The sequence below is a fragment of the Mastacembelus armatus genome, chromosome 5 (genome assembly GCF_900324485.2).
Source record: "Mastacembelus armatus chromosome 5, fMasArm1.2, whole genome shotgun sequence".
Lineage (NCBI taxonomy): Eukaryota > Metazoa > Chordata > Actinopteri > Synbranchiformes > Mastacembelidae > Mastacembelus > Mastacembelus armatus.
This window is the reverse complement of record NC_046637.1, coordinates 27,633,565-27,659,698: the sequence shown is the minus strand read 5'-3', so window position 1 is coordinate 27,659,698 and position 26,134 is coordinate 27,633,565. Positions and strand designations below refer to the sequence as shown.

Here is a 26,134-nt window from a genome sequence, read left to right as displayed (position 1 = left end):
GTGCGAGCATGCCAGGAATTCAGAAGAGCGGCCTAACACGCTCCTTCCTCTTGTTGGGTATCGTCGCTGGTCAAAAGTGGGAGTCGACGATCAGATCCCATTTCTGCAAAAGAATAGTGAAGTTCCTTGTTAGCCTGACGCCGGCGTCACATTTAGAAAGGAAAATGAATGTTCATTAAAATTGATGGCCCAGTTTCTTTAAGCCGAAGGCCTCGGTGCAGTTTGGCGCTTATCACATCTAAAGATCATCAGTTTACTGTCGTACTAGGTTGTGTAGCTCAACAACTACGCTGGGTAATTGTACCTGGGCCCTAAAACCATCTGTTGAGCACAGTGTTATTCCCCTGGTGTAATAATAAAAATTGTTTTTCATATCCAGGGGCCCTAAGCAGCTACTTATTCGTCTCCGTACCAGAGTAGTTATCAAATTACAGGTATAGGTTTTTTTTTTCAGTTATAATGAAGCAGGTCCCATGTTGTCAGTGCAAACAGGAGTAATTTCCTTTTTCAGCTCTCTGACAATTTAATTATTGAAACCACCAGGTACCTTGGGACAACAACACACAGTTTTTTGATAAAAGCTGACAGGCTCAGCGTTTGCTCTCAGCGTGACTGTCATGTGACCAGACTGTGTCACTGTTAATGACACCCACTACCTTTGAATAAAGTCTACGTGTCGATCGGTCAGGCCCCTTTGCTGTGTCTGGACCGTTGTGGGCTTCCTGACTCCATGTGGGTTCTGCCTGTGCCAGTCACGTTTTAATCCAGTGGTCATTAGACCATTTTCTGAGTTTGTTGGGGAATCAACAAAGTCCCTGCTCCTGTTTCCTAGTGTAAAACACCTTAGAGGTCACCTTAGGACCAAGGTCTTTTATTATTTTTTAAGAGACATTTTTCTGTGTTTTATTAAAGTGGTAAATGTGACAAACAACAGAAGGTAACAGAATTGGCCTTTTTGTCATTCCCACACCCCCTTTCTGTTCATTTTCTACCATGAGTCAGACACAACCACCACTGCTGAACATGTTTCTCAGTTGCTAAGCAGTGAACAGTATTTATTCTGTTTCACATTCAACTTTTTTCCTGGCCTGCAGTGACAGTCCAACGCCTTAGTGTCTTTGTCCAGTTAAATGCTTACATTAAATTAGTGCCACTTCAGTCAGTACAGTTTGTTCTTATTTATATAAATGTTCATGTCAGTTTATTTTAGGTTTATCTCAAATGTGAGCTTTGTGTTTTTTGTCGTGTCTTGTAATCATGACTGTGGTGTTTCAAGTCATCACAGTCACCTATATGTTAGTATAGAGAGAAGCTCTGTCCAGCTCATGCTAACGCGCCTCATATCACACAAAGCATGAGTCCGACTGTCAGCGGACCTGGAGTTCCCCTCAGAAACAAGCAGCATATTACGCCAGTCGTGAGTGACTGCTGCTCATATCACATCAGTGGCTGAAACAAAAGAATCCTCTATGATCCCTCAGCCTTCCCAGCTGTCCAACTAAATGTGTGTGTGACTTGTATTCAGGTCAGGTTTTGATAGGAATGCTGCCTAACATTGAAGTACATGTGTCTTACATGTGCATGTGCAGTTGTTGGCAGCCTTTTATTGCCAGCTGGCAAGTATGAAATATTAAAGCCAAGGGTTGAGTTTGTTCTGCTTTTGCATATGTGTGTTTACATTGTGGTTTCTCAAGTAGAAATAATAAGGATTACTTGTTTATTATAATAAGTATTACTACTAATAATTATTATTATTATTATTATGAGCAGCAGTGTGCTGGTCATTGTTTTTGCAGGTGTAAATAAAATCCATGTTGTTTCTCCACCTTTATGTTAAAGTTACTGTCGTATGCTTAGAGAAACATGATTTGCAGGAAGGTCAGTTGAACTTTAGCCGTATTTCACAAGCACAAGCTGCATGATAAGTGCATTTGTATTGTGCAGTAAAAACAGCTGCTACATATTTGTTAATCAAAGCAGCAGTGGCACCAAGGTATGCACCATCCTTCGCTGCTCATTCTAACTGTTAGCAACAGGTTCACTGGACAAACTCCAAAGGGCATATTTACTGCTGCCAGGAGAGTCAGTGCAGGGTGTGTGCTGAGAGAAGACCTGCTAACCTGTCCCTGTGTCCCTGGGCAGATTCCCAACCTTTCTGATCTAGAAAATATACAGTTTGTCTGTGGCTGAACAGCCCGAGGCTCCAGTAGTAGTTTCATAGACAGAATCAGTGTGTGGCTGTTCAGGAAATGATTGTTTTGCTGGACTTTTGGACATTGTGACTATTGCAGGGTTCTTTGACTTTAATGGCACATGTTGATTTATTCACTGCATACCGACCAAATTACTGGATCTGCCCGTTTCAATTGAATCAGCCTGTAGTTATTTCCCTTTTTCTGGGAAAATCCATTAACAGTTTCAATTCACATCCAAGGTAAGACTGTATGCAGTGAGCCAGAGGAAGCATTTCTGTTTTAATTTTTCCTCCTGCTTAGCAGCATTGGCCACAGACTGTCCAGCAGATGGATGAGCACGCAGTGTGATCTTCACTTTGTTTGGTAGAGACAAAGGGGACATTGGACCCAGGAGGTAAAAAGACAGATGTCTCCATGAGTCTTAATGTTGTACAGGCGACGTCTGACCCTGGACACTAATCGTCCGTTTGGTTTTGGTTCTGTTGTCCATGTATTTGGCGTTGACGTGCTGACACCTTTGGGTTGTCAAAATCTGTTAGATGTTTATTAAAACTTCATTTCCATGCCATGGAGGAGCTGACAGCTGTCTGTGGAAACGGTCTTGGCTCTTTCCTACCCAGAGGTTCTTTGTGCACGTGTGTGCTACTCGCTGTGTAGTCGTGTATTTTGAGGATCAACCCAGAAAGACTTTACCCTCGGCGAGTGCACTGACAGGCACCCCTGTGTGTGTGTGTGTGTGTGTGTGTGTGTGTGTGTGTGTGTGTGTGTGTGTGTGTGTGTGTGTGTGTGTGTGTGTGTGCGTGCGTGCGTGTGTGTGTGTGTGTGTGTGGTGTTAGACTCCTTGTGGCAGATGAGCTCTTTCTGGGTGCCTCAGGCTGTTTAAATAAACACAGCAGTGGATAAGAAAAGCCCATATCCTGTCAGCGTAAGACGTTTCCATTAAAACGTTCCCCATAATAAAGTGTCTTGTCTTGAGAGAAGGGGGGGGGGGGGGGTAGGATATTTGTTCCTTCACAGTTTGAGATGTTTCCACTGTGAGATTAAGGCCCTTTTACGTTTTTATTCTACATCAAACATCAGATAGGACTGAACGAGTCAAAGCTCAGTGTAAGAGACGGAATACCTCTGGACTGGTCCAGGCTGAAAATGAGAGATTAGTTCTGCTGCAGAGCTGAAGCCAGGGCTGCAAGGTGATGAGCTGGCCGCACTGACTGCCTGGCTGCCTGACCACACTGGCTGCCTGTTTACATTTCTCAGCTAACGGGCTTATTTTTAACCTCTGCCTGTTTTTTGTTCTGTCTGCAGGTGCTGGCGAGTCGGGGAAGAGCACCATTGTGAAGCAGATGAAGTGAGTGAATGCTCATTGTTTTGCTTTTCCTCAATCATGAATTTCCCTCCAGGGATTAATAAAGTTTGTCTGTAGCTTCCAAATTAATGCACATTTTGACCGCATAATTACAAGGGTCACTCTTTAGATTTCATCTATAAAGTCCTTCAAATTATTTTTATTATTCATGCTCAAGTGATGCAGGTATGTCTTCCACTGTTTCTTAATGGGAAGACACACACACACACACACACACACACGCACACGCACACACACACACACACACACACACACAGACGTCCATTGTTGTCTGAACACTATTTAAAAACAGCAGTGAGTCACCCTCTCACCTTTTGGCCTGATGGCTGTTCTGAGCTGTATCTGAAAGGACAGAACATGCGGCTCACTGATGACTTTCTGACCATAATGAGAGTCTATGGCACAGAACAATATGAGTGACCCGGGTTCTGGAGTCACGTAGTTTGGACACTCTGAGTGTACTGATGATAATTTTGGATGTCAGTGCTCCATTAATGATGAAAGAAAACTATACATTAGTTAGCAAACTCAATTTTATGTCTTAACTTAGCAAGTAGCTGAAATTGCTCATGTGTGTAACATAATATTTCATAAAACGTATTGATGGTGCTCATCTGCACTGAAACAGCAGCATGAGCTTTTCTTGGTTATCAAACCGTCACTGGGTTATCTGGAGTTTTTACTGTGGATAAAAGGAAAAACAATGAAGCTGTTCTGAAAGTATCAAATTTAAACCGCACAACACGGTTGGGTTCTGAATAAGAAACTGGACGTGCATGTGCTGAATCGATATTTAGTTTATTTTCTGTTTGCAGTACAGGAATATAATATCGAAGAGCTCTGAAACGCTGTGTGTCTGAACTGCTTCCCTGAGTCTCTGTTTCGCTGATGGTTCTTGCTTCCAGCTGTGGGAGTATAACTGATCCTCCTATGGTGTTTGTTCAATAGACGCTAACTTGAAGATTAAGTGAGCTACTTAGAACCCGGTCGGGTGGATGTTACCAATTATTAATTCCAATAATGTTCCGGTTTGTAATTCTTCAAGAGTCTCAAACGAAAGGGGAAATGTAAAAGGAGACACACGTTTCCGTCCGTAATCGGACAACAGGCTTTGATTACTGTGTATTGAAGCATGAAACAAACTGCTGGTTTCCTGGCTGTGTAATTTCGCTCCTGTCAGTGTCTCTGAGACCCTCCTTACTTGTCCTCTGAGCACGGGCTGAGACGCTACGGCTAAATGTGCATCTCCATGCGTGAATGAATATAAATACCATTAAGCTCCAGCAGTAAAAAATGTTATTTCAGTGTAGACAAACACTTTCGCTCGTCAAGTGAAAAGCTGTTTGCTTTGACAAACAAAATGGATTATATGTGGCCAACTACCCACACAGGCAATGACCGTCTTATTCAATGGTTCCCAGTATGTAGGTATTAATTCAGTTCAATCTAAGATTTACTTAATTCAGCGAGTCTTGAAACCGTACGACACCCAGCACCATAAAACGTTCAAGTGGTATATTGACACAAAGCACAAACGTGTGTGTGTGTGTGTGTGTGTGTTTAATACCTCAACCTCACAGCAGATTTAGTTTTTGATAAGTTCGTTAGAGTTAATTTTGTGTTGATGAGCTTCAGGCTGCAGCTTTCTGAGACAGTTTAGTACAGAGAAATGGAAAAATGGTGCCAGGCCTCAAAACTCAAGACTGGAGCAGATGGAGATCCACTTCCTCTGTAGGATTCAGGCTGTGTCTGGCACCGTCCTAGTCCAGCTTAGCCCCTGTGACCAGCAGGGAACCCCCAAAGGTTAACTGGTTAATGTGGGAGTCATCTCACAGGTTGGCTATTTATCATTATTTTAAAAAAAGTCTTGGTTTTTCCAAACAGTCATTCTGAAAGTTCGATTCTTCTTCTCACATTTACTTCGATCATTATTTTGTCACAGCTTCAGTTTCAGAGTTTAGTTTCTTTAACACTGATCTTCATTAACAAAACTTCCTGTAGAGAGGAAGCTGATGATTGGGCCCTGACAGTGACAGTGACAGCACCATCCGGGTCTTGGGACATAACAAACCATTTGCTTTTCACACATGGTGTGTACAGTGTTTGTGCAGTCAAATGGGGGTTTTTTTTTTTATTTTTGTCTGGGCGATCTCACATTCATTTGCTCTTTATCAAACTTGTCAGCAAAACAGGATGTTTAATATTTACTGTTTATTTTTGCAACCATGTTTGTAACTCCTGTTTTATCATGTAACTTTATTGTTTCAGCAGTTTCACGTTCAGAGTTTAACTTCTGTACCTGTTTAGATAGCTCTGTGTGCATGTCTCTGTGTTCAAATGAAAAAATAAGAACTTTTCCCACATGTGCCGGCCCCGATGTTGGGTTTAGATCAGGAATGAGTAACAGTTTCTTAAGCAGACTTTGTGAAGTTATTGCTGCATTGTTTGTATAAGTGGAAACCGTTGAGAGCTTTCAGTCGACTTGGCTGTGCCTCAGTGTTTCCCAGTGGGCTCACTTGCATTTCAATGCGGTCCCATTCAGCACATCGCCCAACCAATGGTCTCTGGGCTGTGCGGTCCAGGGGAGATGGTTCTGTTTGGCTTCCAGTCCAGCAGGTTCTGTTTTAACCTCATGCTTTTTCAACTTCATCCTGCTTTCTCTTCGTTTCTTTCTCCACAGCTACAAAAGCAAGTAAATATTGGTTTTAGCATCCTGTAGCTGGGAGATACCAAACGTGCAGGATTTATATGTTTAGTTAAACTTTAAATTCTTAAGCATGGTGGTTTTAGGGCAGCACGGTGGGTTAGTGGTTAGCACTGTTGCCTCACATCAAGAAGGTTCCTGGTCTGAAACCCAACAGGGGCCTTTCTGTGTGGAGTCTGCATGTTCTCCCTGTGCTTGTGTGGGTTTTCTCCAGGTACTCTGGTTTCCTCCCACAGTCCAAAAACATGTATGTCAGGTTGATTGGTGACTCTAAATTGCCCATAGGAGTGAGTGTGAGTGTGTGAGGTTGTTTGTCTCTATGTGGCCCTGTGATGGACTGGGGACCTGTCCAGGGTGGACCCCTGCCTTCCACCCAAAGAGAGCTGGGATAGGCTCCAGCTGATCCCTGGGACCCTGGTTAGGACTAAGGGGGTCTAGGTGATGGATTGGGTTTAGTGCGACAAATAAAAAACAGATTTCACAATAAAAAAAAAAGGAGCAACAAAGAAATCTTGTTATATTACAGCTGCTGTCAGCTTGAAATACAATACACGCTGATTGTTGCCAAACATTGTCTCTCCCTGTGTTTGTTTTCAGGATTATTCATGAGCATGGATACTCAGAAGATGAGTGTAAGCAGTACAGAGCAGTTGTCTACAGCAACACAATCCAGTCCATTATGGCCATCATCAAAGCCATGGCCAACCTCAATATCGACTACGAGGAAACTGCCAGAGCGGTGAGTCTCTAACCATTTAACACTGTCACACTGTGACTGTCGGCTAGAGAGGATCTCCAGACACACCAAATGTGTCTGCTCTTGTTTCACGATACTTAACAGATACATGAGATATATGAACAGTATAAGACTATAGTACACCATGCCTCATATTATACAGATATTTCTAAATAACCTACCTGTTGTTTAGTAGTGGAAAGCTGTAAAATGTGACAAACCTTCAGGAAACATATTAAAGTTTAACCACCCATAAATAGCCTCGAGGGTTTGAGGCAGCAGAAACTATGCAGCTCAAGAATTTCTCTCCGGTGTGTTGTGACAGTTTCTACTTGGAAATCAACTCTGGGTAGCAGATGCTGAATATGGACCCCTGCAGTGTCATATATTTTCTGTCTGTGTGCGTGCGTGAGTGTGTGTGTGTGTGTGTGTGTGTGTGCGTGCGTGTGTGTGCTGTTGAAGAAAACCGTAAAGAACAGCCTTTCAACTGACACCACATGGGAAGATGATGGATCACAGAAACAAAATTCAGACATTACTCATGAGAAGAGAAAATAAAACACCTTATTTTTTCTGTGAACTCTTCATCTCACATACGTGATTCACATGTTGTCACAGAGCAGCTGAAAGATTATTGCCAAGCATCTTTAGATAGAGAGCAATGTTTCAGCTTTTATGTCAAAGTACGTTTCAGTTTGCATGGCTGCATGGATCAGATCATTGGAGTACAGTTGAGATTTTGACAACCATAACAAAACCTGGTTTGGAGTTTCTGTACATGTTTTTTTTTTTTTATCCTTCTGGTCTTTCCAGGTTGCAGGGTGACCTTCACTCCATAGGAGCTGTATAAACATGGTTTTATGTGGAAAGAGTTTTCTGACTACCTGGTGTATATCAAGGTTGTGTCAGTAAAGGCAGCTAGCCCTGGATGACAGACTGCAGTATTTCAGAGATTACTTGATTTGCCTTTCCTCCCTGCAGTGTCTTCCAGAAATCTATGAGCATCCTGGAACATTTCACAGATTTAAATTAAAAAGACAATATTTGCCCCAGAGCCAAGAGGAAATTAGTCAGAAATCAATAATGTCCCTAAAACAGCGTGTGGTCGAGCTGGTTTGTCTGATCTCTGAATTTGTACGTAAAGGACAAGCTGCCGTCATTGTCAAAACATAACAATCAATATGCCTGTTCAGATATGTCATATTGGATTTCCACTAAAAATGTATGATTTCTAGTCCAGTTCACAGAGAAGGTGTAGATATTTTCCCAACTTGAATCATAGGACTGTTCTAGGTAGAACAGTGTATTTTAATATACTTGGGCCCAGTCCCCTCACTCTCCTCCACTTCCTTTGACTGCACCTTCATCGCCATAAAAACACGTAGGATGTTGTAGCTTCCTTTACTTTCCGAGTTGCAAACTAAAGTTTGAGAAGTGGACATACAGTAACTTTAATGCAATGTTGATGTGTTAATGTTAAAGACATTATTATGCTTTTTCAAGTAACGAGTACAAATATTACTCATGTTCTGCTTAGAACAGCTTGTGTTCTGTCACACTATTTTAATTAGCATCATGTAGTAAAGGTCAGTTAACTCTCCGTGACCTACGGGCAGGTCATACAATGGTTAACTAATTCATAGAAGTCTGCTCTCGGCAGCTAAAATTGAATGTCTGTGTAAACTATAAAGGATATATGGTCAGGGTGAACTGGAAACAATAACAGGGCGATTGTTGTGGCTAAAGGACTTCAGGTAAACACCAAGTAGCTCTGGGTAATTACTGCATGTTAATGTTTACGATATTAATGATATTAATGTTTGCCCGTTAAAGTCACTTTCATTCGATGTCACTGTTTTTTCCAGACTACAGCACATAATAGATGGATTCATTAGAGTTTGATGGTAGATTACTGACCTAGGACTAGGGACTGACCTAGGACTAGGGACTGACCTAGGACTAGGGACTGACCTAGGACTAGGGACTGACCTAGGACTAGGGATGCATCAACTTCAGCCAGTTGATGCATCTATGAACCAGTTATGCCACTGATGGATGTATCATTTGTGGGCGTTAGCAAGGACATTGCAACGTGGAAAGAAAGTCCTAACCGAAGCTTTGCCTAGTGCCTAGTTTCTGTATCTAACGACGTTTGTTCGTGTCTTTATTCGTCAGGATGATGCTCGCCAACTCTTTGCCCTGTCGGCAACAGCAGAGGAGCAGGGCATCCTGCCAGAGGACCTGGCCAACATCATCCAACGACTGTGGACAGACGGCGGGGTCCAGAACTGCTTCACTCGCGCCCGAGAGTACCAGCTCAATGACTCTGCGTCCTAGTGAGTGAAGTTAATCGTGCATATTGAGTCTCAAAAATAAAACTGTGCATGGTTGTGCTCTGTAAGAACTGGATTTTAGGTGCCTCCAGTAAAGTCACTTCAACTTACAAAGGCACTTTACCTTTGGCGGCATATCTTTACTAGTTACTGCTATTTTTTTTTAATCTCTCTTACTGTCCCACGTCACTCTCCTCTTTTCTCTGAGCTGTATTTCTATATTTCTCTGCATCATGCAGAGAGCAGCTACAGTTATTAGTAGAGAAGATGTTCCCATTTTGTTTCTGTGGTTTTCAGACTTGAGATCAGTCGTGCTGCTAACCTCAGCCTCTCTCCTCGGGTCTTAATTACCTCAATCACCCTCATGTCTGACTACTCCATTTTGCCACCGTACTGTCATACTGTGCCAGTGTAATAACAGCGAGAGCATGAGCTAATTGTGAGGGGCTGCTGGTGAGAGGTGAGAGGTGGTTATCATTGACCCTCGGGGAAGCACGGCTGCACTACAGTGGAAATCCAGAGGAAACACGGAGCCTCAGCTGCATTTGCAACCAACTGCAAGCCAGATGAAGCAGGAATGAGCTGCACTTAGTTCTGTTCAATACAGACAATATTGAGACGCTTCCAGATTGTGCTGTAAAATGTCAAGGGAGTGTTTCTAAAACGATTACGTTCAGTCAAGGTGTCATCGTACATTGTCTTATATTATAAGGGGGAGTGGTGTGGTTCTCTGCTTGTGTTGGCCAGTATAACCATAACATCTCCATGACTGCACAGTGTTTCATCGTGACTTTGTAGAGCGCTGAGAGAGTTGGTCGCTATAAAAGAGGACTAAATGAGTCTGGCACTAGACCATAATCCATGTCTGGGCACCTGCTGAGAGCCAGAGATGGGGAAGGGAAAATGAAGAGAGAGAAGTGGCACAGCTCACAGTAACAGAGTCTGTAGGTACGAAGGAAAGGGAAGTGTCCTGTACAATCTGAAAATAATGGATCCAGCTGTCATTGTTCGAGGAAACTAGTCTGACCCTGTCACTCATCTGTGTGAAAAACGGTTTCTCTGTACGGTAATCATTGTGTGTGCAACAGTATTTTAACAATCTCCTCGCTGACTGTCAAACAACTGTGGGCTAAAATAAACAGTAGGATGTTTTCTAGCATCTCTCGCAAAACCCTGAAATGACCGTCTTTGAGTACCTTTTCTTATTACAGTGTAAGCCAGTTAAACCCCATTAATCTTCAAGGCTTATAACACCAGCGGCCAGATCAGGCAGCATTATGAGGCTTGTTGTGTGGACAATAAAAGCAGCCTAAATCTCTCTTTGTGGAGCACAGGATCAGGATTCAACCGTCACACACGTGACGTGAAGTAGTGGTGTGAAGGCTCTAATATCTTCGCCCAGGCTGTGGCTTGCATGGGATTTGATCCACCACTAACACTTTGTTACACAACACAGTCTTTTTATAGATTTGAATATTATGTTGAAAGGCCGACACAAAGTCTGTTTGCCCTCTGGTCTTTTGTGTCTCCCATGGTAACATTATATGTGTAAAAGTTGATTGTGGTTTTATCAGGGTTTAGGCATGAAGGCCTGGAAAGTCAGATTGCTTTATTTGGCTGTGCTTGCATGCATCCACACACACACACACACACACACACACACACACACACACACACACTGCATTTTTTAATCTTCCAAATAGAATCAAAACAATGCGATATTAGATAACAACACAACGTTGTTGGGCTAAAGCTGAATCTACACAGAGGTAATTGAAGTGCCAGGCCTCATACCTTCATCCGAGCTAAAATAAAACGGATGAACAGAAATAATCTGATATCTAATCTGTAATATTTGATAAGTGAATTGCGTGGTATGTCCAGGCCGTGTGCCGGTGCCGTACCAGGTGATTTAAATAAAAATACTGTATTTCCCATGGAAATATCTGGACTAACAGCTCAGTGTCACTTCACTGTTTGCATCCCTGACCATGCAACAGTGTGTGACGCCTGACAGAGCTCAGTAAGAGCATTAGATCTCTATCTCGTCATGGAGCGAGAGCAGGTAAAGAGGCAATCTGCTCTGGCAGCACATTGTAATGTGACTTGAAATTTGAGCCTGGCTGTCGAGACCATGCAGAGCTGCCGGTGCTGTCTCAGCTCCATCATGAGCTGCTCCTGTTTTTCTCATGTCTGTGTGAAGGAACAGATGAGGCTTTTAAACCGAAGCCCCGTCCTTCGCACCTTAATCTAACACGATGGCTTTAGAGCTTCCTCCTTTTGTGAGGGTAGAGAGCAACAGTTGATTTTATGTATATGCTTCTGGTTTCCCCAGCTACCTAAATGACCTGGAGAGGATAGCCAAGCCAGACTACATCCCCACACAGCAAGATGTGCTGCGGACTCGGGTCAAGACCACTGGCATCGTGGAAACGCATTTCACCTTCAAGGACCTGCACTTCAAGTAAGACCAGAGCGCTACTCAGATTGTTAAAGGTCCATTCACCAACATTTCCTGCATCACCTGCCATAACTGCCTGATTGGCTCACTTGGCCAACCAAGCTCTGCACATAACAGCCAGGCTGGACCATCTTCACTGCATTAACCATTTATAAGCGACATTAAAAGAAGCAGTGAGGCTTTTTCTCGTAGTGGACGGCATATCTGTTATTTCTTGAAATGGAAAGATCTGAGCTCTGCACATTATTGTCTGAATTGTTCTCATGGCTGCCTGGAATATTTCGTGACTGTGGATTTCCACAGTGCATCTTTCTACATGTTTTTTATTCCTGGTCCTGTCTCATAGTATGACCTGAGGAGAATAGTGCTGATAGTAAACTTAATGAGAGCTGTAGATGCTGAGTATTTCACATGCTTTTGACAATAACAATGGTTATTTGAGGATTTGGGGGAAAATGAATCAGTGTGTGTGTTTGTGTTTTACTAATGTTACGTGTTGTGTGCCAGCACTTCATTTCCCCCTTGTGGAAAGTCTCTAAGGTTCACACAAAGTAAATCATTTGTTATGTTATGAAATTGTTGTCTCATATCTGCTGCCCTCTCACCCGGTAGTTTTGCAAAGGGGACTCCAAACTTGTCACTCACACACAGATGCAAACGAAAAAGTGAAAATCCTGCAGTGAAGTGCGAACCATGAAAGTAAAGTAAAAGTAAAAACACATTATTACAGACAATTTTTTATTTAACCCAAACAAACAATTCAAACGTGTGGGATTTTAATAGTTGTTGTTTGTATTTATATCTTGTGTGGAAAGACTTACCCTAATCTTAACCATAACCACTACTTAGCTAATGCTAACCCTTTACCCCAACCTCATATTTATATCTTCATGTAGTTTATTAGTGGGAGACAAACTAAATCCACCCAGCCTGTTTACCTCCGGCAGTCTCTTTTGTGCTGCTGGTGTATTTATCTCATGTAAGCAGAGCTGGAGACGAGTGCAGCGTTGAGGTAAACAGTCTGAAGTGTGTCACTGTTATAATGAGCTCTGCTTACTCAGCCTGAAGCTGGCTGTCTGTGGGAGACGAGGTTCTGCTGCCGCTGTTGCCCAAATTCTGCAGAGTGGAAACTGCTTAGCAGGAAGAATCTGGTACGAACACTGAGGCTGTTCACCCTCAGCAGTAGACGGTGAAAATGTTTAGACTCCGACCAGACGAGCATCCTCTTCGTTTGCATGATTAAGTGCAAAAGCCGCCGCTGCCATACCCCGGTTTTACCAATTGCACTCGACTAATGCTGATACTATTCACAGGAAAGAGGGACAGAAATAAAATGTTTTCCAGAGTGAGACCTGCTTAGCTCCTTGGTCTGCCAGTCAGTTTCTCCTGTTCAGTCCCATCTGCTTTCTCATAAAAACCGTGTGTCTGTGCAGAATGTTTGATGTTGGAGGCCAGCGGTCAGAAAGGAAGAAGTGGATCCACTGCTTCGAGGGCGTTACAGCCATCATCTTCTGTGTAGCCATGAGCGCTTACGACCTGGTCCTGGCTGAGGATGAGGAGATGGTGAGTTTAAGCCCCGACTGTCAGTTTCACATTCGTGTCAGAGTAAAGTCCATTTCCTGGGGAGTTTAAAATGTGGTGGGAGGTTGAGGTTTTGTTGAACGCATTTCCTTCATGTGGCCTAGTTGTGCTTTCAAATAATCTCTTTATCTCCACATTTGTGCCCGTCCCACCCAGAACCGGATGCATGAAAGCATGAAGCTGTTCGACTCCATCTGCAACAACAAGTGGTTCACGGAGACGTCCATCATCCTGTTCCTCAACAAGACGGACCTGTTCAAGGAAAAGATCGCCCACAGCCCTCTGGTCATCTGCTTCCCTGAGTACACTGGTACTGTATGAACATCAGCCAGCTGATTCACAGTGCAGTACATGTTGTCATTCTCAGTGTTTCACAGTAAAATATGTTAAAAACAAGTAAATCGTCAGTCTCTAGATGGCCCCTGTTTATGCATCATTACATTCCAATCACAGAGCTTAAGCATCTGTTGCTCTAAAAAATAATCCAGGTCATTTAGCTACAGGTGCAACTGGAAAACACTGGGTTTTATTTTTTTTTTTTTCAGCTTTTGAGGATTTTGAAAATGCTTTTAATTTTCTGGAGTTTTCCAGCCATTATAGAAACGTATACTCAGAGAAGAAGTGCATGAGAGAGGCCTTTTGTGGGCCTACAGTCAAGGCAAACTCATGCCATGAAGAAAGAAAATGACACTTTCTAAAACGAGCCTGCATGGATCAGTAACTAGTGAAACTGCTGTAGATTTTTTCTCAGAGTCACTGAGCTCTTTGAACTCTCATCTTTTCCTCAGGCCCTAATCAGTATGAGGAGGCCAAGGGTTACATCCAGACCAAATTCGAGGACCTGAACAAGAAGAAGGACACCAAGGAAATCTACACCCACTTCACCTGCGCCACCGACACCGAGAACGTGCAGTTTGTGTTCGATGCCGTCACCGACGTCATCATCAAAAACAACCTGAAGGACTGTGGCCTCTTCTAAAAACACGTCTGAGAGAGAGTCAAGGTGAGTTTGGAGAAACGCCTCAGACGGTGATTCAGCTCTTTAAATGGAAAAAACAGCGCCTGAGCCTCAGTTGATTGATTAGTGCGAATAATCAGCATTTCTTGTGTTTGATCAGATTACTTGAACAGTTTGGACGACCATAAAGACGGGGGAATATACACACATCATGAATGACTGCACTGGCCAACCACGATTTCTGCTTTGACCTGCTTTTTATAAAGACACCTAAGAGACTGAAAATCCAACGAGCCCTGCAGAATTTCAACGATTGCTGATCCAGTTGCTCGTATTGTCAACTCTTTGTGCTACGACCACAAAAATCAACATTTATTATTGTATTTTTCTTCTTCATTTTCATTTACCTGAGGAGTCAAAGGAAAACTTTTTTATATGCATTCATTTTACTTGTAGAGATTGTGATGTGCAGATTATTAAACGTTTAATCACATGAAGCTTATTTTTATGAGATATGAAGCACATGCATTGACATGAGATTTGACTGATAAAGGAAACTGCTTCTTTTTTTTTTTTTTTTAATAATGTTTACATAAGTTCATCATTCATAGCCAAACTGCACATTGCTCTGCATGACTCAACATGATAAATATTAGCTCTGCAATCAGCACAAATTCTCTTAATAACATTCCTACAAAACAAAAGTTTAAAAAAAAAAAAAAAAAAAAGATAAAAAGTTAAAAAGCAAGAAAAAATGTTTCGCCTGCAGGAGGGAAATTCAGTTCTAGCTGGTATTTAAAGTGCGTGTGTACCTAACAATCTTTTTTATAGTGCCATTTCCATGTCTGTTGCTGTATGTTTGTGCCTTGACTTCTGTTTACAACAAATTCCTAGATATGCTTTCAGAACTGTTTGACCTACTGTGCGCCTAGATTTCTCTTCCATTTTTCTGCCTAGCACCTACGAATATATAGTGATTATTAATGAGACGAAAATCTGATAAGAAAAAACCTTAGTCTGTTTGATAAATATTAAAATGCTTTTAAAGTCCTATATGATTTAATTTAAATAAAAGTAGAGATCACCTGACTCTTGCACTTTCTTCCTCCAGTTTTTCATGCCTTTATTTTTTTATTGCAACATTGATTTGTTTGTTTGTTTTCATTTATTTCTGTGGTAGACTGCCTAAGCACAGTGATAACGGTCGTTTCAGAGGATTTGAACAGGATTGTGGATTGTGGATGTTTGAAATCGTTGCTTTCCACAGAATTGTTTCACCGTGTTAAAAGGAGCGTCGACCGTTTCGAGAAAAGATGCTGAAACAGTGGCTCTTTCAACCATGGAGAGTGAGTAATCACCACATCTTCAGGAGTATAATTAGAAAATCAATTGCTTTCATAGTTCAGTCGTTTCAGATGCGATGTGGTGGCTCATCTGAGATACAGGCAAATATACTCTGATGTTCACTTTCCATCACTTACTGTAGGTTGATGTCTGTTGACTTTTGATATCCCTGGCCTTGTTGTGGAATGTGGTATATTTGATCAATGAATAGGAGAAAAGTTGACTCATATTAAAACTTTACATCAAGTTGTTTCATTTTATGAAATGAACCTTTAGAAACTGCTAAAAAAAAAAATCAAAAAAAAACAAAACAAACATGTTTTGGAAAATTAGTTTTCGTCTGATGCCACACAAACAAATCAGCTTAGACCAAAACTTCCTGCTGACGACTTTTCTTTAGAGAAGCCTAGGGCGCCATCTAGTGGACACATGGAGTGCACATAAATACTTCATGTAATTAAAAAAAAAAAACAAAAACTACACACCCAGCTGTCCTTTGCTGCAGTGGAGTATTTTTTAAAATAAAAGAGAGAAAGAGAAATTTCAGTCATTGGTGTCTAATGTCATTGCAGGTCATCCAGGGTCCCGCCCAGCTTGACTTAATTTGGTAAGTGTTTTATCATCTGGCTCCAGCCTCCCTTCAATGTACCAGGATAGATGGTAGCTGATCTGATGGGTAATTATAAGGAGCATATTCATCGTAACTCTAAAGACTGTTATGCATATTAGAGCTGAATGCAGAACCTAATAGTAGAATGTAAATGTTCACATTTACCTGAAGGTGGTACCTTGATGATGCATGTATGTCCAAAGAAAATGAATCACTTTTGGAGGTTTTCTTGTAAAAACCAAACCATGAAGATCTGTGGCTCCACCAGTCCCTCGTTATTGTACGAGCTTTAGTGGTGACAGCCAGTTGTGTTGTTGTGCTGTGCTCTTGCTTTAACATTACAGGTTGCTCAGATTTGATCTGGTGTACTTGTGTGTCTGTGAGTGACTGTGAACTGTGTCACTGCACAATAAGACAAGACGCTGCACATTTCGCCTTCGCACAGATCACAGGAACACACCGATGACGATGGACAGGAACGATCAGTGTTCACGGGATGATACACAATTTATAAAAGTAAACATGAGAAAATAACATAAAGATAAGGCCCGAATTGGAAACATTATTAGTATCCTGGACACACAGACTTTCTCTAGAGGGCACTGCAGTTCTACGTTCAAAGACTTCACCAACCTTTTGTGTATCCACAACATCTGGCTTGAAAACCCACGACTGTAACAGTTTTTTGTTTGTGCGGAGAAAGAAAACCTTCTTGTGTGTTTGCTGCATGTCGACAGGTGTGGTGCTTTTGATTAAATCTGGCCTGAAGTGAATCAGTAATGTAATGCAGCTATGAATCACGGCTGCAGTCAATAATCTGTAAGACTCAGTGAGTAATGATGACACACGCAGTCAGGCTGGGTAAAAGAAGACTTAATGATGTAAAAGCGTCTTTTTCCCCTCAGATTTGGCAACCCGTGCACTCAGCCTTAATGGTCACGACTGTAAATTCATACCAAAACATTACCGTGATTATAAAATCAGGTCTTATAAAGCAAACAATTCATGTGACCTTAATGGACATGGATTGCATTCAAGTAGCAGTTCGTACAATAATTGAATCCATTAGGTGTTTGGAAAGGCAGAGCTGCTGCGACTGAAGGTCAGACTGTGTCGAAAATTGAAATAATCACATTTCCATTAACAGCCCAGTGCGTTTGCTTAATGCACAGTGTAGTATGTACACGCTGCAATGGCTTTTTATGAAGCCATTCATAATAATCTTTTATTTTTTAAACATAAGGTTGTTGTAGGTGAAAGTCTGAGTAACCTGTGTGCTACACAAATGTCTATTTGTAATTTCTAATGTGATTATATTCATTTTTTTATTGGATTTTGAAGCTCACACCCACCAACATAACTATTTATCTATTTATATATTTTCTATTAAAGTGCTCAAAAATCCAAACTGATGTTTCCAAATGAACGTCTGACTATGATCAGGTTAATCGAGCTGTCGGGACTATTTCACATTTGTGTTACTGGGTCATTAGGGGAGTGAGCAGGTCAGGACATGCTGCAAGAACCTTCATGTTAATGTTGAGCTTGTTGTGGAAACAAATCTGCACTTGAACTGCAGGATTACTCCCCAACTGTAATGGACAGATGCAGCCCTGTTAGACATTTGCATAAACATCCACTCACTTTCATTCACAATAGAGTGAATGGAAGGTCAATCGACTGCCGGGGTTATGTGCTCAGGGCCCAATTAGAGAGCAGATTATTACATTTACATTTAGATAGTCGGTTTACGCTCCAACTCCAAGTGATTTGCAACTGAGACACTGGTAGGACACACTGTAGTCACATTAGTAAAAGAGATTACAAGTAGCCAGAAGGTATAAACATCTGGATTCATTTTGCAATAGGACCTTGAATCAATCATGTAAAAGATAAAGACGTGCAAGCGACACCAACGTTGCACCTTATTGTAGACTAATAATGCAGCTGTGTTTTCTTTTCTTCTGACAGGAAAAGGGAAGTTTGGGGTTTTAAACTATTAAGTCTGATTAAACGAGATGTTGGGAAATGCTCTGGGGATCATGTAGTTTTATTTGGTCTGTGAAACTTTATGACATTTGTAGATTGAAACATTAACTGAGGATCATGAAAATATCCATTAGCTGCTACCATGTGCTGAAATGCAGTAAATGGACTGGTACACAATTATAAAGATGCAAAAACAAACTAAAGTGACTGAACAGTTTGTCTTAAAATGTGACATCAAACGAAAAAAGATTAACTCAAGCGTCAAACCCTAAGAAAGACTCTTCACACCAGCGGTTTAACACTTTATTTTACCATCTTTAAAACAAAATGTTCAACTATTTCAAGAATAAAACATATATTTTTTTATCCAAACATTATAAGGGGTTCCTCTTTGCATCTCTTGGGGTTTGCAAATGAGGTTCATGAGCTTCGCTGCGCTCTGATTGGCTCGTTCAGACACCAGGAGCTGTAAAAGGAGGCGAACGGGGCTGAAACCTTCACTCAGCACATCTGTGTCCGCTCTGGAAACAGGACCAGCGTCACTGGAGCCAGAAACGCAGCTGAACGAAACGGGACGTTTTACTCTTCATGGGACGAAATATTTACTTTGCGCACAAGCTGTCGTGTTGAAAAGTGAGTGTTGTCTCTTCGTGCGTTGCCTGCTTTTATTTGCTGCTGTGACTTGTTGTGATTTGTTCTAGTCCACACGGATGTGATGCTGTTTTAAAAGTGGCAAATGCTCTTTTCTTGCAGGAATTGAGCTTGAACCTCCAGATGAAAAGAAAAGAAATGGTGAGCGCGTTTTTCTCATCTAACTGTTTTCAAATTATAACAATAGGTCGTGTGGTTACTATTTGTTGGTGCGCTGCTTTTACAGGGAAAAGGTATTAGTAGAACAGTAATAATAAACAGTCCGGCAGGTTATGCAACATCTGCAGAACGACTCTTGAGTCTTTACGCATCATTTCTTGGCGCAAATGATTAAAGTGACGCATCACCTGGAGACTGGGAAGTTTATGTTCACTGTATGATGAGACAGTTTGTGGTCTGTTTTATATCTGTCAGGTTCTCTTTATGACCATATGCCGCTTTGGTTCTTTCTCGAGTTCTTGCAACATCTAACAGAGCTCTGGCGAAGGCCAGTGGGGGCAGGAGGTCTTGCAGCAGACTCAGATACTTTCTTGGACAGTGTAGACTCAGAGTGTAGACTCAGGCCAGACGGGTTCAGAGGTCAGTGTGGTGACATTAGTGGAAGAAAGAAGTGTGTTGTTATGATGCTGTGTGCTGGAGTTGACTTCTGTGACCACATGTGAACCTGTATCTGTCTCTTATTTCTGTTGTAACCGCATCAAACTGGAGTTTTTTTTTCTAATGTTTAAAACTCAACTCACCTGTGAGTGTGTAGAAAATGTTAATGGCATAAAAACAAGTTTCATAAATGTGAGATCGAATCTTTGGATCTTTGGTCACATGACTTTCTATGTCCTGTTTAGGTTTGAGCGTGAGCTGCCGCCACTGACTGGCTGGTTCTGACCAATCAGCATGTTGACTCAGAGAAAAAAGGAGCGTTATATTCCTTAGTGCAGCACTGGTTTATTTCATAGGCAAAGCAGCTGCTCCCTCAGAGAGGCAGGACCCTTATAGTTAAACCACAGGACCCCAGTCTCTCCTTGATATGCTGCAGATGTTTTCACTTTGGTCCCACAGTTGTCTGATAGATGTTTGAGGCTGGACATGAGTGTAACAGCATCTGTCTGGGTTTTGGTCTGAATCAGCCCTGAGTCAATGACAACAGGGCGTTCACTTGTTGTTGGTGCGGTTGAGTAAATTAACGAACAGATAAATTTGCTTTGTGTCGTCTGTCTATTGATGAACTTTTGAACAGCAGGCTGGCCTGTGAGAGCACAATGGGAGAAAAGGTGTTCTCTCATAGGTTGAAATTTGCTGCAAGCAAGTCTGAGCGTGCCCGTGAAGCTCGGTCCCTGTGATTCTCCGCATTTGCTCAACTCTTGTTATTATCGCAACCGTTTAGCAATTGTTCACTGAAAAGAAATTTCCAGCCACCTGCGTTTTCTCTCTGCGTGTACTGATGAAGTATGTTGACTGATTTACTGACTCTGTGTATTTCGTGTCCTCAGCTTTGCTTACGTGACTCAGGCGACTGCATACGGGGGCACATGCAGTATATGATGAGATCACTGCAAGACCTGAAACAACTGCGGAGGATGTGCCCCGCAGCCAGACACCCCCTCGCTCCCATCAGCACCCAGCTCCCAGCGTTAGCACGCCACTCTGCTCTGGCACACGCCTGTCAGCAGCGGGCGCTGCAACGAGAACAGCGCACACGGCTGCGGGTGTCTGACGCCAGCACGGCCAGTACCTACGACTCCGCCTGCTGCCTGGCAAGTCCGCTGGAGGAGGAGGAGGAGGAGGAGGAGGACTCGAGCAGTCAGCTGGGCCTGAGCCTCAGACTGGGCCTCGGTTCTCCCAGCAGTCAGAAGAGTCTGGATCTCGATTCAGGTTACTCTGAAGCGTCGTGGCAGGACGAAGGGGTCGTTCTCAGGAGGACGAGGAATGTGCGGGTGTCCTCTTCAGCCTGCCTCCGCACAAACAGGGCACAGAGTGGACGTATCCGACCTAAATCCACATCTGATGCCTGTCTAGAGAGGTGGACGTCATTTGAGGCCAGTGACCCAGAAGACTGGACAAACTCTTTACTGACCAGGGGACGCAACCGTCAGCCTCTGGTTCTAGGAGACAACAGCTTTGCAGATCTCATACAGAATTGGATGGACTTGCCAGATTGCCCTGAGCCCATTGAGCTAAAGCCAAGTTCAAGACGCACAGGTAGAGGTTTCTTTGTAAACATGAGAAGGAGACTGGCTGGGTTTTCTAAGAGTGTAGAGGACAGAGTGATGATGCGATCCACAGACTCTAGTCACGTTAACAGAACTGCAAATGCTTCGAAACGTCTGTCTTGTCCGGCTGTGGCGTCACAGTCCAAAGTCCCTTTTTTCCACCAGTCCCACTCAGGCATCAATGAGCTGGACACAGACTTTTACCACTTTGCAGCCCTCATGAAATCCGGCAGCCGACAGCCCATAATCTGCAAAGATATCATTGGCTATGTCTGACGTGTTTGTTTTTTAATGTGATTCCATTTACAGACTGAGCAAAACTCAAAGTCACTTTATTTTCCTGTGACTGTTATCACTTCTCCTATGCTGTGAATAATCCATTGACAATAAAGATGTTCTCATAGTTTAAGATCTACATTATCTTATTTATATTCTTGTCCTGTGTGTGATGCAGAATATGCCTTAATATCATTACAAGCAGACACCTCAACACATCTTATATACATATATATATACACATATATATACAATAGCTCAGTACAGTCAGACAGCCGCCCCTCACTGCCAGACTAGTTTTCTTTCTGTCTCTGCAGTGAAACAAACGTGTGAGTTCATTTGTTTTCATTGGGAATGTAATACTCTGGGTGTACGTGATGGAGTTGTGGATGCGTGGCTTCTAGGGGCTGGTGTGTAATAAAAAAGATAAATTGAAAATGTGATATCTCAGATGTGCATACTTGTAGTCATTCCAGGACTAATAAGGATATGTGAGTCCATTTCAGAGCATATTTTGGCGCACACTTATTGTACCACGGGGCTCTGTTGTGATCTCATAAAGAGTTCTGTTCTTGCTCAACAAGAAGCTGGATTGTTTGGAGAGGCTTTAAACAGGACAACAAAAGTATTTACAGGCCAGAAACAGAGGCTGTATCAACACAGGACCTGATGTAGGCCTGATGAGGTAATTCCCCATGTGTCCAGACAGAAAGCGGTGAAGAGAGGCGAAGCAGCTGGAGCAGGAGTTTACTCTCCTTTTTGCTTTATGAAGCGTAACATCGTGCTAACGGGCCCCTGCCTCATTTAACCTGGTCTCTGCTCCTATTGTGGACTGGCCTCACAGGTGGTACCAGCTCAAGCACACGCGTTGGTTAATGGTGCTATTAGTTCAGGGCACACCGAGTTAAGTAAAAACACACTGATACAAAAACGTGTGACATATGCACCAAGATGGGCCAATGATCTTTGCCTCCACATATTCGCCGTGCTCATCGGTTTTAGAGGAGAAATAACACCAGACATTGTAAAGACAAAGGATGTTCCCACAGGAGGTTTCTCATGCCCTCCATTGCAGCCAGTCTCACTAATCACGGGTGATATCAAGGGCATGGGGGGTCAGAGAAGAGAGATGGCTTTCACTGGGTGCCGTTAGTCTTAGCCTGTTTATCCAAGACTCCTGGTGGAATGTGACTGCAGCACGCTGCTGAGTGCTCAGCTGGGATATAATGACCTCTCACTGGGACACGGTTGTGCGTACTGACAGTGAGGGTAAAATAAATTTTAAAAAATCCCTCCTAAGGCAGGAAAAACAATTAATCTGAGCTTCTTCTTCTTCTCTACTCTCAGTTTTTCTCCCACAGTTTCCAGCTGGATAAGTGCATCAATACATCACCTTCCCCAGCTGACTTAGAGTCGGGGATGACAGGAAAGGAAAGAGGAAGCAATGGATCCAACACATTACTCATCTCAACAACACATGGTCTCTACAGCATAGTCCACTTTTTAGGTGTGTAAGCATCTTTTATCTGTTAAGTATTTTAGATGAGATAAAGCATCTAAATCCATCAAATCCACATACAGCTGCCGAGCCAGTAAAATCCTGATCTCCACATCTAACAGCTTGGCTGGAGTTTATGATGCACGTTGAAGGAACCACGGCTGCTCATTGTTGCAGGACAATTGTCCATGTCTCTAAGTATCAAAGTCTCCAGTTATAAATCTATATAACTATATATAACTGGCTTTGCTGGCGACCTTGTCCCTACACTGTACCTGACATCATCTAAAGGCCCCTTTGCACCGTAGCACCGTGCAGGAAAGAGAACCACGGTCTCTGTCTTCTGTCCTCATCTCTCAGGTATGTGGACAGGTGCTGGTTGTGTGATGGCAAACCTGTGGTGCATTTGAAAGCCCAATAGTTAAAATGCAAATGTGCCTGTTAAAACTGGACTATTATTGTGCAAACAATGACAATTAGGCAGCACCCACAGGTGCTTCATCACATTTGTTACGTTAACGAATTTAAAAGTGTCTTTAGAGGGACATTGTTTGCTGGAGTCTGAGCTGCAGGATACTTTCCAAATGACTTACCTTTCAGACTGCAAAGGAAGAACGCTGGCTGCCACCCATGGTCTGCTTATAATGACTTTGACTCTCTCAGTACTTGTTGTCATAAACAGTCTCCCCAACATGATCTAAAGCAGATCTGCTGAGCCTGCACACACAGACAGGGTGGCCCACTCCACCCCAGTGGACACACAACACATCTACTGTTAATTAAAAGTGAACCCATGTTCGCTAATCCCCCCCGCTCCCATCAAACATGCTGTAATTATCCCTACAGTAAACAGAAGTAGAAGATGGGCCACGTGTTTACGTTTGGCAAAGTCCTCGTCTCTGTGATTCTTCTGTGTTTGACTGAAACAAGCTCCAGTTAGAGCTGGATTATTGCACTGTACTTACCCAAACCTGAACTTGTTCAACAGTTTCACATGTCATCTAGGTACAGTGGGCTGTGAATGTTCATGATCGTGCTGCACAAAGAATTGGACGCAGATGGTTGAGGTACTAAGTACTGTTCTAATTTAGTGTAATCGTTTCCCAGCTCTGTTAGTCATAATCTTTCACTGCACTCTTGTGAATAACTATCGACGAGTGCTCGGCTAAAATATGTGGAGATGGATGAACGACAGTAAGTTGTGAGGTTTTCTGCCAATTAACCACACTCCACTTTCTGCACACAACATAATATAGACATCACCTCTAAGCTCTTTCTTTTTTTTTTTTGATGCTAGAAAACAGAAGAAAAAAAGACGAGACCTTGTGATTTTTATTTCATTAAGAATAAAAGAACTGCTGTTTTGTTTCCCCGGCTTTTACATCAAAGGTCTGCTGACTTGCATTACCTCGATCTGCAGTTGATTTCACACTCACTGGGAAGTTCGAGGTAAATGACATCATATGGCCATTTTACCATTTCGCTGCAAGCGATCTGGCGTCACATGATGCTTCAAGAGAAAGGTTTTCATTCCAGAGAACCGACTCTACAAGAGAGGGAGGAAGAAACTGTGATGCCTGGATATTCAGATTTTGGATGACAGCTAATAAAATAAATATATATGCTTTACTTTAGCTTTTGGATGAATTCCAGGGTGTTTGCATAATTCAGGCTATTTCAGGGACCCATGTTGTAGAAAATCACAAAGTGCAGCATCATACTCTGCTGTGCCTTTTAGGTAAAGTGAGAGTTAAATTGTCCGGCGATGTTTAGGAGAGGCTTGATTCAGACCAAATGTTTGTGAAGCTGTGTGGAGTTTAAAATGTTTGAATTATGTGTTGGCAATGTTTGTGGTTTTTTTTTCCCATATCTGTCACAAAAGTAGAGAGCGATTTAAAAACCTGTCCGCTGCACAGCCAAAAAAGATAAAGAGAATCAACTTATCACTTCATGTTGTTTTTACTCAAGAGCGACACTGGCTGGGAGATGTTTAGCCTGCGGCCTGACAAAGACTCAATGTGAGTAATTATATTCTTGTCTTTTATTTTTGGCTATGAAATACTCAGTTCATATTCTGCTCTTAGTCACCCTGCATAACACTCCCACTGTAACTAAGCCAGGATTAAAAAAAGAATATTTGAGTTATTAACTCCCTGCTGCTCCTACTCTGATATTTATACAATATGCCTTACAAACGTCTGACACTCCTAAAGTTCTTCACTATAATTGGAAAAAGTATCTTCTGATATTCAGTTATTCTTAATTATTGGACCTTTCAAGAAAAATGGAATATTTGAAACCCTTCGCAGTTTAAATGTATATGTGTGTATCATGCAATCCCAAACCACCTAAACATCCAAATATTCTCCCCTGTGTTGTGGCCTGGCAAGCTCTGAGCAGGGAATCAGGGAGTCGTCACACAGGCTTTATTTAGAAACCACACAGCTGCTTTTTCTTCTGCTTGCTATTAACTGGACCAGGAGGTTCATGGGAATCATAACAGACAAGATGACACAGGCGAAATATCCCAGAAGACTTTGCTTTGGTTCCCAAGGCCAAACAGATCTTCCCAGGTCAGACCCTGCTTCCTCTTTTCAGTGCTACATGGCTTCACAAGCAAACCCAGACTCCAGCAGTATAAACAGAAATGCCTCATTAGTGGCTATAACTGTTTTGTGCTCATGTTATTAATGGGTAGTTTAATAAGGTTCCACTTTTTATCTTCCTACATGGGAAAAACTGTATTAGTCATGCAAAACTCAATGCAGAAAACAATTATGTTACTGGCATTTATACAATTTTCATTATGGCAGAAAAGCAATATTCATAATCCATACGATAGTAATACTCATAGCGGTACAGTCTGTATCATTAATTTACCTTATGCATCGCAGCAGTAGTGTTTCTCCATAAACACTTTCCTAAGCTGTTTTTTTATTTCTGTAATATTAGAAAGGAGCATCACACGCTGTGCTGCAGATTGTTCTGCTTGAATAAACAAGCAGCGTTTCTGGAATGTGGTTCTAGTCTTTGCCATCTTTTTATATTGTTAGTTCAGGACCTGTCTGAGCCTGTGTCACTTCATGTCCCAGTTCACCCACATTTGGCTCAGTGATACAGTCACAGGCCTCCACAGAGCCTTTAGCCCGCGAGTTCACAGAGCAGAGCAAAAAACTGCAGCCCTGCCAGCATGACATCCACACACTCTGTGTACAGAGAATGGAA

At 42.3% G+C, this 26,134-nt stretch overlaps 2 protein-coding genes across 2 annotated transcripts in view; both read left to right on the top strand.

Moving 5' to 3' along the window:
* LOC113130968 (guanine nucleotide-binding protein G(i) subunit alpha-2-like) overlaps positions 1-15,423 on the top strand; it is a 41,220-nt gene extending 25,797 nt beyond the window's left edge. Inside the window, exons 2-9 of the mRNA XM_026307982.2 lie at positions 3,501-3,543; positions 6,863-7,004; positions 9,177-9,337; positions 11,670-11,798; positions 13,229-13,358; positions 13,533-13,686; positions 14,165-14,379; positions 14,495-15,423. Of these exons, the coding sequence (XP_026163767.1) occupies positions 3,501-3,543; positions 6,863-7,004; positions 9,177-9,337; positions 11,670-11,798; positions 13,229-13,358; positions 13,533-13,686; positions 14,165-14,355 (950 nt within the window). The 3' untranslated portion in view covers positions 14,356-14,379; positions 14,495-15,423. The remainder of the gene's footprint in view (positions 1-3,500; positions 3,544-6,862; positions 7,005-9,176; positions 9,338-11,669; positions 11,799-13,228; positions 13,359-13,532; positions 13,687-14,164; positions 14,380-14,494) is intronic.
* Positions 15,424-18,643: 3,220 nt separating this feature from the next.
* Positions 18,644-21,544, top strand: LOC113129767 (PAK4-inhibitor inka2-like). The gene is made up of 3 exons (XM_026305840.2): positions 18,644-18,910; positions 19,031-19,069; positions 20,416-21,544. The coding sequence occupies exons 2-3, from the start codon at positions 19,052-19,054 to the stop codon at positions 21,409-21,411; spliced, it is 1,014 nt and encodes a 337-aa protein (XP_026161625.1). The 5' UTR covers positions 18,644-18,910; positions 19,031-19,051; the 3' UTR covers positions 21,412-21,544.
* Positions 21,545-26,134: the final 4,590 nt, after the last annotated feature.